The sequence below is a fragment of the Chenopodium quinoa genome, unplaced genomic scaffold, assembly GCF_001683475.1.
Source record: "Chenopodium quinoa cultivar QQ74 unplaced genomic scaffold, ASM168347v1, whole genome shotgun sequence".
NCBI lineage: Eukaryota > Viridiplantae > Streptophyta > Magnoliopsida > Caryophyllales > Amaranthaceae > Chenopodium > Chenopodium quinoa.
The window spans coordinates 5,956,696-5,970,587 of record NW_018743331.1 but is presented as its reverse complement, the minus strand read 5'-3'; the positions used below and the strand labels follow the sequence as shown (position 1 = coordinate 5,970,587).

At 33.9% G+C, this 13,892-nt stretch overlaps 1 protein-coding gene across 1 annotated transcript; it reads left to right on the top strand.

Annotated features, from left to right (window-relative positions):
* Positions 1 to 400: 400 nt before the first annotated feature.
* On the top strand, positions 401 to 13,674 carry LOC110737836 (probable LRR receptor-like serine/threonine-protein kinase At1g53430). Its single transcript, XM_021918180.1, has 24 exons — positions 401 to 1,212; positions 5,389 to 5,584; positions 6,531 to 6,602; positions 6,738 to 6,806; positions 6,959 to 7,030; positions 7,127 to 7,198; positions 8,234 to 8,305; positions 8,385 to 8,456; positions 8,574 to 8,645; positions 8,885 to 8,956; positions 9,062 to 9,133; positions 9,281 to 9,352; positions 9,435 to 9,500; positions 9,593 to 9,652; positions 9,737 to 9,775; positions 9,879 to 9,928; positions 10,103 to 10,464; positions 10,555 to 10,750; positions 10,845 to 10,979; positions 11,176 to 11,288; positions 11,421 to 11,631; positions 11,736 to 11,973; positions 12,814 to 12,964; positions 13,082 to 13,674. Exons 1-24 carry the CDS (start codon positions 1,116 to 1,118, stop codon positions 13,499 to 13,501), a joined length of 3,051 nt encoding a protein of 1,016 aa, XP_021773872.1. The 5' UTR covers positions 401 to 1,115; the 3' UTR covers positions 13,502 to 13,674.
* The last annotated feature ends 218 nt before the right edge of the window (positions 13,675 to 13,892 follow it).

Here is a 13,892-nt window from a genome sequence, read left to right as displayed (position 1 = left end):
ACCCGAACCCGACCTGAACCGAACCTGAACAACCCGAATTCGACTCGATTTGACCCAAATTTCATATTTCGTAATAATATTAAGTTTTACACTATTTTTAATAGTTTCTAAGCATAACCCGAAATCGACCCGAAATCTGACCCGAACCCGACCTGCTGACCCGAATTGCCACCCCTACCTGAAATCCCCTTTCCTCTTCCCTTTCCTTTCTCCTCCATGACTTCTGACCACCTTCTCCTCCCCATCTCACTTCCTTTCCCGACTATATCTCACCAGCCCACCTTCTTATTCCCTCTCCGTAACCTGAAAACCCCACCCAATCGAACACCCAAACCCCTCGAATTCCAGAAAAAACTCACCCACCTTATCGAAAAACCGCCAAAAAACCCCATCCCATGGCCGATTTTTGGGTTTCGAGATGTTTAGCATAGGTTTCACGGTTGGTTTCATGTGGCTTTGGAGATGAGGGTGGGGGTGGGGTAGGTCGGGTTGCTACGGGGATGAGGGTGGGGGTGGCTATGGATGCGAGTGGAGGGGGCGATAGGGTTGGCTTGGGTGAAGGAATCAGCGAAAAAGGTGGCTGAGGTGAAGGTATGTGGCGGCAGTGGGTGGTTGGGGGAAGGGTAGGGGATCGCGATTGGGTGGATTTAGGTGGGTGGGTGGTGGGGTAAAGGGGAAGGGAGGTTTTTTTTTGTTTTTTCTTAATTTATTTGATTTAATTTATTTATTTTTATTTTTTGAAGCAACTAACATGTGACACGTGTCAAATAATTTTTTAAAAATTGTTTTTAACCCTTTCATCAGGTTACCGGTTTTTGGGATTGAAGAAAGATAAGCCACCTTAAAGTTGAGATTATTAAGAAATAATTTAAATTTGGGATTAATGAAACTAAATTGGTAAAAGTTGGGATTGAAAAACTATATTAATCTTTTAAAATTTACCTGTAAACCGCAATTAGACCCCATCCTCCATTACATTCCTCCAAAGTCCAAACCTCCCCCTAAAGGAAACTGCTCTCTATTCTTTCTCTCTCCTACTTTCTCTCGTTCTCTTTCTCCACCCCAGAAATCATCATTTCAATGGCTTCTTTGTAAAACTAACTTCAATTATTAATATGCCGCCTTCATTTTCTACTTCTCTAATTTTCTTCCTTTTCCTCAATTTCTTCGTATATCTTGGAATCAACGCTCAACTTATCCCTCCAAATGAAGGTAATAGTACAATCTTTACATATTTATACTCATTTCAACTTTATTTTATACATGAATCATGCAAATTTTCAGTTTATTATGTAAATATAGTTTTTTTTTATTTTTTTTTTATTTTTTTTTTCTGGAAAATGATGTGTGAATGTTTCGTCAATTATTGATTCATTTTTCGATTTATTTGCATCATTAAATTGATTTTTTTTTTTTTTTTTTTTGACACAATAATTGATTACTGTATGATTTTGTTATTTTGTTTTTTATTACAGTAATATTTAGTAGACTGGCCCATTTATGTCGTTTTTAATTTATTTGTTGTACCACATTCGCTGCTGACAATTGACACCCATGAAAAATTATTACTTTTTTGGAATTTTTTTGACAATATTTTTTTTTTTTTTAAGAATTTCTAAACTGTTTTTTGATATTTATATAATCACATCTTATTATACGAGTACTCTAACATGAATGATTCAATTGAACTTATACAAGTAGTAGAGTACTTAATTCTTATAATGTTATTTGTTGCACTTGCTTTAGTACATTTGGCTCTCGGGATTGGTGACTGATACTTCGAGCACATATATTTTAATTAATTTAGTAATAAGAGTTTTACTTAAGATATGCGATTAAATTGCGTCTATATCATTTGTTTTTATAAATCTTTCAATATGGACAAAAAAAAATGTTGTGGTATCATAATCCTTCTTTCAAAGAAGGGGAATGAAATAAAAGTAGAGGAAGATTCTTTTGACTCATTTGTCGACCTTTTACACAAAATAGAAAAGCTAATAAATTAAATCTACGTTATAGACGGCTAAAAATTCAATTCAAATGTACTTTAATTGTAATTCGTACATGTCATACTAGTCTTATCAAAATCAAATTTAGTACCAATCTTGATAACAATGATAACAATTTTGGTACAACATTTAATGTAGATAGTGACTTCAAACAATACTTACTTTTTACAAAGAATGTTACGTTGATAAGCTTCCTTTGATACGAAGTAAAACAAATTTGAACATGTGTTTATAGACGGGAATTGATTGAGTAATACTGTTTAGATCAAATTCTGTGTACATGTAGTTAATCTTTATGGCTCTCTATAGACGTACTCGTAGTAAAAATAGTAGTTACTTTGTATAAAATTATTTTATATATTAATTGGAGAATAAACTGCCTTATTGTTAGATGTTAGCTTTAATTAAAGGTAAGGGACTTTGGACAAGTAAATGCAAATTTGAGCTTTTTAGTGACAGCAATACAGCTTACTATTACACCTACACTGTCGCAAACCGTGTGCATTTAAAGTTGATACTTCTCGTTTACCACATACTTTGAACATACTGAAAATTGTGGGGTGTTGTATGAATGCATAATAATGAAATGATAAGTCTTGCTTAGTCAAATAACAACAATTTGGCATCCTAAGCCTTAATATATTTTATCCTTTCAACTTTCTATTGTAAAATCTATTCGTGCGTAAATAAATATATATCCATAGAAATAAAATTAAAAAATTCTAACCCGCTAAACAAATTTGTATCCTATCACAAAAGGTTAAATATGTCTTTCTTCTTAAAAAAAAAAAAAAAGATTAAATATGTCAACAGCGAGGGGGCCTTGAAGAATTTAGTATTTGATGTTAATTGTTATGTAATGTGTTAAAAATTGCAAGAGAAAATTTCATTTAAAAAATTTATCTATTCCTCCTAATTTTTATAAACATGTTGAATGGTAAATAGAAAGACACCTTCAAATGTTTGAGAAGGAACTGCATTAGAAATAGATGGTGATTTATTAAAAAAATAGTAAAAAGCTCTTCTATCACATACTTATAGAACCATTTATTTCACATGTAATCAGTGGCAATGTCATAATTATCTTGTTTTTTAAGATTTGCATCACTTTGATTTACGCACTATCCACATACTTTTTTTGACTTAATTTTTTTACTATTACGAAATGAAAAAAATTGTTATTGTGTAATATATCATTGGATTAGTTTCAATTTTTTTTTTCATTATTTATTTTGGGAAATTCTCAATGTGAACTCCCTACTTCTGCTACATTGGAGGGAGTATATTAAAAGGCGTAAAACTGTAAAAGGTAAAATATCTAATATTTAGAAAAATGAAACAAAATCGATATATTTTACATGCTAAGTATTATTCTATTTATGTTGATCCTCTTCAATTCTTCATACATAGTCGTTTTTAAAATTTAACTTTTCTATTATTTTGGAACATTTGTATCACCTAATTTTAATATTGCAAGATGTTAAAATATCAATTCAATTAAAAGATTAAGCTGATGGTTAAATTCTAAAATTGGTTTTTGTACCATATCAAACCCCATTTTATGAAATGTGGTTAAAACATGGGTCTCCTCATACCTAGCACTAAAGATTCCACTTTAAAAGAAGTATAAATGGGACGTGGCATTCTTTTTATGTTGGCCCTGATACCAATCATATTGTGTTAAAAGACTAACTTAACCAAAGGGTAGAAATGGTTTTTATATTTTACCACAATTATTTATTTATTTTTTTATTATTATTTGTTTTTTTAATTGTAACCATTTTTGAATAATTCCACCCAACTTCATACTCTCTTTATCCTTTTTGATTGCTCAATAGAGCAAAGTTCACTTTATAAATATTAAGAAGCGAGGCAAAATTGTACACATGGGGTTGTAAGTGGGGTTGATAGGAGAGGATAGGAGAGGAAAGGGAGAGAGCAATTGGGGTTGCAATTGAGGAAAATTTCCAAATCTGAAAGGGACACCCAAAGAGGAATACAAGAAATTTTCCAAATAGGTCAACAGAGCAATCTTAAAGGGGGGGGGGGTATTTCCTAACCTGAACAATAAGATTTTTCTTAGGGAAACTTAGTCGAATGATTTGGAATGTTACTTTGTATTTGTTACTTCCTCTATATTTTATTACTTATGTTTCTTTTATCACGATTGCTAATGTAAAATTTTAACGATCAATGACTTTACTTTTCCATAAGTAGAAATTATAAAAGTAAGATATTATGATAGTACTTATTGAGATGAATTTAAAAAGATTACACATGAATATGTTTTCTTACATATTATTCACAAAAGACGGTCAGAAGAGGGGTGGTGAATAGTGTAAAAGTCAAAGCGGGTCAAGTGAAAAAGAATGGAGGAAGTATATATGGTATGTAGTATTGGAGATTTATAATGTAATATATCTTGCTTATGTAATGTGATAATGAGTTTTGGAATGTAAAAAATAGTTGGGTTCGGGCTTTGATTTTAAAATTCATATATTTGACACTATCTTTTTACTCTTCATGCATTCCTTTATAGAATAGAGATATATCCTATAATGATGTCTAGTAAGTTTGGGAAAAAAAGATTTATAGGTTTGGTTGTGCCACGAAAAAAATCACTAATTGATATGGAGTTAAATAAAAGGTTGCTGCAATATTAATGGTTTTAGTAAAATTGGTACATAATTAAGACAAGGCAATGGTTTACTGGTAATTTTGGCGTTTGCTTTGGTAGGGATAGCATGAGGTATAGGGGACGAGTTGTCATTGAGTTGATTTCGGAGAAAGGTGGATGATGGACTGCTTTGGTGAGGCTAGTGTGGAGGTTTAGGGGACGAGCCGTCATTGAGTTGATTTCGGAGAAAGGTGGATGATGGACTGGGGCTGTGGTGGAAATTGGAATATAAATGACTATACCATAAAAAAGTACGGGTTTGTACATACATGATACTAAAATTTGATAAATCTATTGTCTCCTTGCTCATTAGTGCCAAGAGTGACATATATCTTATACTTCATATAAGTTACCCTTTCTAATTGAGAAGCTGGGCTTCGACAAAACAAATAAATCAATAATGTGATGTGAAGTTCATGCTAAAATTTTCCTTCAACTAGATTTACCTTAATGTTGCGGATGAAGGGAAAAAATTGTAAAAGGAAAAGGCTATCAATTTTTACAGACTATGACAATTTAACTAGTTTTTTTCTTTTATGAAGTCAAATTTTCACATATGTTTCTTAGTTTTGTAAACTTTCTATTAGCAAAACTATTAATTGAAGTTTTATTTTTTCATGAAAGCTCTGAAGTTGTTTGTATCACTTTGGATTAGGGCTTTGGTTTTGTTGTTGTTTGATTGTTTCACTTGTGGGTTGGCAGTTAAAGCCCTGCAAATAATATCAGACAAATTAGAGATCCAGTCAATTCCTGCAGTACAGACATATTGGAAGGTCACTGACAAATCCTGCAATGATGGGGGTCGAAGCTTCAATAATACTTTTGGCGTCAACATTCTAACCAACGTTACTTGTGATTGTACATTTAACAGTGGCACTGTTTGCCATGTCACACATATGTATGTTCTTCATAAATCTTATTTGTCTCCATTTTCAGATTAGTTTATCTATAGTCTCTTCCTTCAATTATCATACATGCATTTTATATGTTACTTTTCGTAATTATAATAGACTTGTCTTCATTGTACATTATTTTAGGAGATGATGATATGGTGTAAGGAGCACTCCCTGGTTCATAATTTGGGTTGATTTGGTTGGTAGATCATATTTTATTTCAGTCATTGATAATTTTGGGCGAAACTTTGGAAACATGTGAGAGGAATGATGTGGGGTATTGAATGGCTCCTTTTTAGCTTCTACTTCGTATTAGATCTCCAAATTTGCCATTGGAATGTATATACAAAGTACATGATTTCAAAAACTACCTTTTAGAATTATGGTCTTACAAGTCACCATGTTTGACTACCTCTATGATTATACTGCCAATGTCAAATTATTAGTTCTTTAAGGTGGAAAATATAAGTTTTTTTACAATATAATTTAATTAAAGTCTAAGAATACACATATCTGACTGTGAATTTCACTTGAAATTGTTACATGGAGCATGAAGGTAGTGAAATGTGTGCTATTGAATGGTTCTTTTTGGTATTTCTGCATACAATTTAACCATTGTCGGACCCTTATTTCATTATATAGTTAGCTTGATATAGAGCATCAAACCTCCGCTCAAAGCGTCCTCAAGATAAGTGTTGTCATCCAATATAGTTAATCCAAACAGCTCTTTACAAAACATGAGAAGTAGCATCTTTATTGGTCAAAATGCTAATTTGACACCACATTGCTCCTAACCAAACATGGACAAAATATAATCTGTCCCACTATCCATTTTTATGTTGTCTGCAATTGCATAGGCTGTATTTACTGACTATGATTTATGGTGGATACATGTGCTTCGAGGGTTTTAATTATGTGTTTTAATGGGATCTATTTATCTTCTTTTTGCAGCCAATTGAAGGGTCTGAATCTTACTGGATACTTGCCTGAAGAAGTCGGGAACCTTACTCAGCTGCAAGAAATGTAAGTTAGGATGCTCTTTTGCAGTGAAAAACAGCTAAATTGTCTGTTCTTTTATCACTCTCTTGATTATATTTGCTGCCCGAATTATCAATATTTAAGCATTGAAGATCCTGATGAGTTAAGCATGTAATGCAGTGATCTTTCTAGAAACTATGTTAATGGAGCGATCCCTAAAACTCTATCGAAGATTCCACTTGTTACCTTGTAAGTATGACACATTCTAACTATATTGAATTTGCCTGATGATATATATTTTTTTTATTTGAAACTGTTTGTGTTCAGTCACTATTGTTTGAAGACAACCACCATAGATATTTACTGTTCGTGGTTGTATCTGAATTCTTTTTGCTTTGCAGATCACTTCTGGGGAACCGGAACACTGGTCCCATCCCGAAAGAAATTGGCCAAATTTCAACCCTGGAGGAGTTGTAAATATTTTTAACTCACTGTTCCTATACTTTTGATGATGGCTATTAATAGTCCTGATTTGAACCTTAATCTGTTTTTAACATGGTTTTACTCAGAATCCTGGAAGATAACCAACTAGAAGGTCCTTTGCTTAATAGCCTTGGAAATTTGAAAAACTTGAAAAGAATGTGAGTTCATTTTCTTCAAAGCATATTAGTCATTGCAATGTTTTTTTTCCCCTAGAAATGAACCCAAATCATTTCAGCACATAGTCCATTGCTCTATTTGACCTTGGGTATGTGCAAATGTTACATTAATATTAACTAGTATACTTTTTTTATTTTATTATTAAAACGAAAGAGAACATATATTACACTAGATGATTAAAAACATCTAGGAAATTCAGAGTTTGTGCCCAAAAGAGGTTGGCAGGTTGCCATGATGCTCATGAAGGGGAAAATAGCAATCATGCAGCCTAACTAAGCTGAAAAGAACAAGAATCCTAAAACCATAAAAGACAGAAAGTGAATGAAAATCGTTGAAATTGAAATTTAAAGTATTAGCTAAAGGGGAGCTTGGCAGCTCGGGGGACGCCTGGACCTTGAAGAAATCAGTTGAGTCATGGCAATAGCATTGGCCAGCTCTTTAGTGTAGAAGTGAGTCAGGCCAGGAGGAAAATAAAAGTGGAACAGCATCTCGGTTTGCTGCAGCCTACCAATATCAGCTAAATCATGAGCAAGCTTGTTTGCACTTCTTTTAACATGAAGAATAGTAACATTCCATGACCTTTGCATCAGTTCCCCTACATCTTTGATGATGTTAGTGAGTTCATGGTCCATGTAGTGGTGTGGGTTTTGCAGCATGTTGACAAGGGCTTGTGCATCAGTTTCTAGTTCAAGGTGCCTGATCCCTAGTATTATTTTACTTGTCTTCAATTCATGATATAAGCTGCTGGGTTGAAGCTCCTTTGTTCTCCACATGTGTGATCTCCCATATTGGAGAAAGAAGAGAGAAAATACCACCTTATAAGCTAGAGGAGTTACTCTTACTACCTCCAATTGGTTTTAGTTTGAAACCTTCTTTGGGTTTATAAGTGAATCAAACTCTCCTCCTCATAGTCTGTTTAGCATGTTGTATTCGTGATACTCATTAGATTTTTATTGTTTGATATTCATACCACTGTGTACTTAGTGCATTTAACACACACTTTTTCTTTTCTGTAGGGTGCTTGCTGCAAACTTTTTTAATGGAACAATTCCCGAAACATTTGTCAATTTGAAGAACCTCACTGAATTGTATGTTCCCGCTGCATATTTGGAAGTTTAATCAATCGACACTTATGTTAGCTAAACAATTACTATGTTCTACTTGCAGAAGACTTAGTGGAAATTTGATTACAGGGAAGATACCTGATTTTCTTGGTACTTTAACCAACCTTAACACATTGTGAGTGTACTAGTTTTGATTTAACCGCATTATGTCTGGTAGAAATATTATTTCATGGCCACAACCAAGATTCAGCTTGTATATTTTATTTGATGTAGTGTTTTATAAACCTTACAGTGATATCCAGGGCACATCTTTGGAGGGGTCTATACCGTCTACCTTTTCCAGTTTGACAAATTTGACAATTTTGTGAGTGGCCTAATACTTCAGTTGTGTATGCTTTCTGCATGGCTCAAAAGTTTAAGATTGTAAAAGATAGGCTAACATGGCTAACTTTGGTTGAAGAAACTCTCTATTCAGTCTATTGTAAATTGAATGAAAATATATACTAGTATATAAGTTAGGCCACTAGTTAGTGAAGTTGGAAACAGCATACCAAGGAGTATTAGTTTTTGAAAAATCTCTGATTGATTCATTTTAATTTTCAGGAGAATTTCTGATCTCAATGTGAGAAGTATCACTTTCCCAAACCTGACAAATATGGAAAATTTACAGTATCTGTGAGTTATTTTATTTATTAAATTTATTCTGCAGAAATTTGGCGGTTTTTTTTTTTTTTTTTTAAAAATTTAATTATACTGATTCTTTACTTAAATTTTGTTCAGGGTACTACGAAACTGCTCAATTACTGGTCCAATCCCTGATTTCATTGGAAACTTAGCAAATTTGAAGCTTCTGTGAGTTCTGGCATCTATCTGCCATAATTTAAAGCTTGCAACTTGTACAAAGAACACTGCTTTGTAAATTGTAAAATGTGTGGCCTATATATATTAAAAAAATACTGATTGGAACATAGTCGTTAATGTAATCATATCTTATTGTAGAGACCTGAGTTACAATCAGTTGAGTGGTCAAATTCCCGAATCAATGCAGAACTTACAAAAACTTGGATATTTGTAAGTCAAAATACATGTGTTTTGGATCATCTATTTTAATTACTATCAGTAGGCTGAGCTTCCAATCATATTTTCGACGCAGGTTCCTTACGAACAACTCATTTTCTGGATCGTTGCCAGGTTGGATATTGAATAGCAGGCAAAACTTGTAAGCTATTTTTTTCTCTCTTTTTAGCTTATTGTTTATAGCAGCGCTTTTTCTGAAAAACATAAATCTTAATTCCAATCTTATTGTTGCAGTGATGTGTCTTATAACAATTTTACTGGATCATCTCCAGCTAGTTGTCAGCAGTCAAATGTGTAAGATCATCTGCAATACTTTGCAGCTTTTTCTCTTCTGCCTAATTATATGATCCCGTTATTAATTAATAATTTAAGAAACAGGAATCTTGTCGCCAGCTATTCGTCTGCAAAGAGCAACAAGTAAGCTGTTTTTACTACTGATTCTTCATGTATTGAACAAAAAAAGAGTCATCAATGCTCACATAAATTTGAGTCGTTACAAAAGTAAATTGTGATTATGCAGAGTAAGTTGGTGTTTGAGGAGGGACCTTCCTTGCTCCAATAAGCCCCAATGTAAGAATTAACTAGATTTTTGTAGACTGTAACTTTAAACTCGATCTTTTTGACATAAATACTTAAGATATTGCTATTAGTTTACCTTATTATTTCCTACTTGTATCATCACAAAACAAGAAAGAAAAATTCTTTATTCTAGCACTCTTTTGTCTTGCCCCCATGTTTCTACAGATTATTCTATGTCTATCAATTGTGGTGGTGACAAGATGAGTTTCCGAGGGAATGAATACGACGAGGACAGTACTCCTGGAGGCCCTTCCACTTTCTTTGCAAATGGAGAAAAGTGGGCTTATAGTAGCACAGGATCTTTTCTCTACGATGACAAAGCCAACTTCTTGGCAATGGAAACATCCAACCCTAATGTGACGGGTATTTATCAAACAGCTCGTCTGGCACCTTTGTCACTTAAATATTATGGCCTTTGCTTGATACCAGGAAGTTACAATGTGAAGCTTCACTTTGCCGAGATAATGTTTGCTGATGACCGGACTTTTGATAACATTGGCAGGCGCTTCTTTGATGTAGCAATACAGGTAATTAAACAAATTTTCCTTTCCTTTTCCCCCAGTCATTATATATATGTACATTGTATTTTGTATATGAATGTCTTATTGGTTTGATAGGGGAATATAAAACTGAAGGACTTCAATATCGAGGCTGAAGCTGGAGGGGCTGGAAAGGAGATAACCAAGGACTTTAATGTCTATGTCAGTGGGACCACCCTTGAGATCTACTTATACTGGTCTGGTAGAGGAACTACGGGGTCTCCTGACCGTGGCGTGTATGGACCTCTTATATCTGGGATCACAGTGACACCCAGTGAGTCAACGTGTTATTATTAAGCACTGTTTTTATGTACTTAATTTGTGTGGCATACATTGTCAGTAAATTGAACGTATTACTTTATTTGCAGATTTCAAAGTCAGCAAAGGATTGTCTGTTGGAGCCATTGTTGGAATTGTGCTTGCTTCATGTGCCATTTTTTTGTCTATCCTGGTAATTCTGTGGATGAAGGGTTGCCTTGGTGGAAAAAGCCGGGAAAATGAAGGTAATCATGTTTTCTTTTCTGCTCAAAATTGGCCATTTTACTTGTGATAGCAGTATTGAAGTTCGGGACTGTACACTAAATATAAATTTGCTGGTGTAGTTTCTTTTAAATATTTTACCACTTTACAGCTTAATGATCAAGTTTTGGAAAGTACTGCCACTAATTGGATATGTCTTATCTAATGTACATATGACAGAACTCCGAAGGCTAGGTACGGGATATTTTACTTTGAGGCAGATTAAAGCAGCTACCAATGACTTTGATCACAGAAACAAAATTGGTGAAGGAGGTTTTGGGCCTGTATTCAAGGTAATTATGGTTCATAGTTTTCTTACCTATGTTTTGCATTTACAGAAACAGACGCGTGTAACAATCGTGTCTTGACATATGTTCTTAATTTTTACTATTGAGATTTTCTAATATTATTGTTGTTTTTGTAAGGGTGTACTACCAGATGGTAAAGTGATTGCCGTTAAGCAGCTTTCTTCCAAATCAAAGCAAGGAAATCGCGAATTTGTCAATGAGATAGGCATGATCTCTGCTTTACAACACCCAAATTTAGTGAAGCTTTATGGGTGTTGTATAGAAGGAAAAGAGCTATTGCTTGTATATGAATACATGGAAAACAACTCCCTTGCCCGTGCACTATTTGGCAAGTGCCTTTTTTAGCATCTTGTATTAAGTTGCTTCTTTTACTAGACAGCTTGATTTCTAACCAATCTATGCCCTTTTTAAATTTTATTTCCAACTGTCTAGGTAAAAAGAATCAGAAGTTGCACTTGGACTGGCAAACAAGAATGAGGATATGCTTGGGAATCACAAGAGGATTAGCATACCTTCATGTGGAGTCAAGACTCAAGATTGTTCACCGGGACATTAAGGCAACAAACGTGTTGCTTGATAAGGCCTTGAACGCTAAAATTTCAGACTTTGGTCTGGCTAAACTTGATGAAGATGAAAATACGCATATTAGCACAAGAATTGCTGGAACAATGTGAGTCAAATACTTCTTAACAAAAGCAACATTAGGTTTCATATATAGGATCTGGACCTAATATTATTATTTGCCATATATCTAGAACCATGAAGAAGTTACTTTCACGAACAAGTTCACAAAAACGGAAGAGAAATGATATCCCATTTTGATGTGTACTGCCTTTTTCAAATGCACAAAAAGAGTAACACCACACCACTAAGAGTAGGCTGTGTTTGGTTGGGTAAAGTCCTTTGCTTGAAAAAAAAAATAGGAAATTTAGCATTCCCATTTTCCTTTGTTTGGTTTGTGAAGGAAAAAAAAAAAAAAAAAAAACCTTTCTTAGGTTGAAAATTGTTTTTAAAAGGTGGAAAGAGATTTTACAGGAAGAAGTATTCATCTCATTTTTTAGTAGCATCCTTGCTTCCCATATCCATTCTTCCTTCAATTTTTCTAGTATGAAACCATACAAGAGTTAAGGGGTTTTGATATTTAGCGTCTGCTACAATTTTGTTTCGATGAAATGTTTGTTTAAATTGTTTCCCTTTAAACCAAACATACCTTACTGTAACCGTATCAAATACCTAAATTTAACTTAGTGGTATAGCCTATAGAGAATTAAGAAACAGTGGAATTGCAGACAGAAATCAAATAAAATGATTGTATATCTTTTTTTACTACTCTGTATAATAACATTAACTGTCAGTGAGTCAGTTAATTATGCAACTCTGTGTATTGTTGATTTTGAAGCATAATGTTCTATAAGAAGGTTATAAAGTTTTTTATCATGCTTTTTAAAATTTTATTACTTCGTAATAACTGTTATTGGGAACTAATTCTTATCTTTCATACTTTCTTCAGAGGTTATATGGCCCCAGAATACGCAATGAGAGGCTATCTCACAGATAAGGCAGATGTGTACAGTTTCGGGGTTGTCACACTTGAAATTGTGAGTGGAACTAGCAACACAAGTTATAGGCCGAAGGAAGAGTTTGTTTATCTTCTTGATTGGGTAATAAACAGCTTCTACGTATCATCTGCTTATCATGTCTAATTATTTGTTAAATATTTGAGTGTATTTCATCTATAAACTATTCTTTAAACTCGTGATCCATCTGGGATTTTGAAGGCCTATGTTTTACAAGAACAAGGAAACCTCTTGGAGCTTGTGGATCCAACTCTAGGCTCGAGTTACTCCAAAGATGAAGCATCGAAATTGCTGAATATAGCTCTTCTGTGTACCAATCCATCTCCTAGTCTTAGACCTTCAATGTCTTCAGTTGCAAGTATGATTGAAGGCCAAATCCCCATCCAAGCACCAATTGTCAAACGTACAGGGACGAATGATGAATTAAGGTTTAAAGCTTTCGAGAGACTGTCACAAGACAGTCAAACTCATGTTTCAGGGAGCTCAATATCAAGCCAAGTGCAAAGCATGTCCATAGATGGGCCATGGACGGATACTTCCATTTCTATGCAAAGCAAGGAGATTAGTGAAAAATCATCCTCAGCATCAAAGTTGCTGCCTGATGATGTAAAGCCAGAGTAACATGACCAATTATTGGTATAAACCCTAATTTGCTAGTGTACAAGGTTAAGTAGCTAATGTCGTTACTAGAGTTTTTATTACAAAGAACAAGAAGGAAACTATCTGTGCTATTATTTACTAAGAAATAAAAAAAAAAAAGAAAAACAGCTACAAGAAGTAGCAATTCATTATTATTCAGTTATTGTACAATTATGAAATTTTAAATCTATAAAAATTATCCAACTAAGCTATTACTTGAACACCAGTCCGACCCCAGTGTTAAATCACCTCTATGACAGCGTCACAATCACACCCATTTACCCATGGCTATTGACTAGCCACACGTAATAATTTTAATTTGCGTTGATTTATAATTTACTGGTAAACGGTAAGACCCCATGCCCCCATCCTC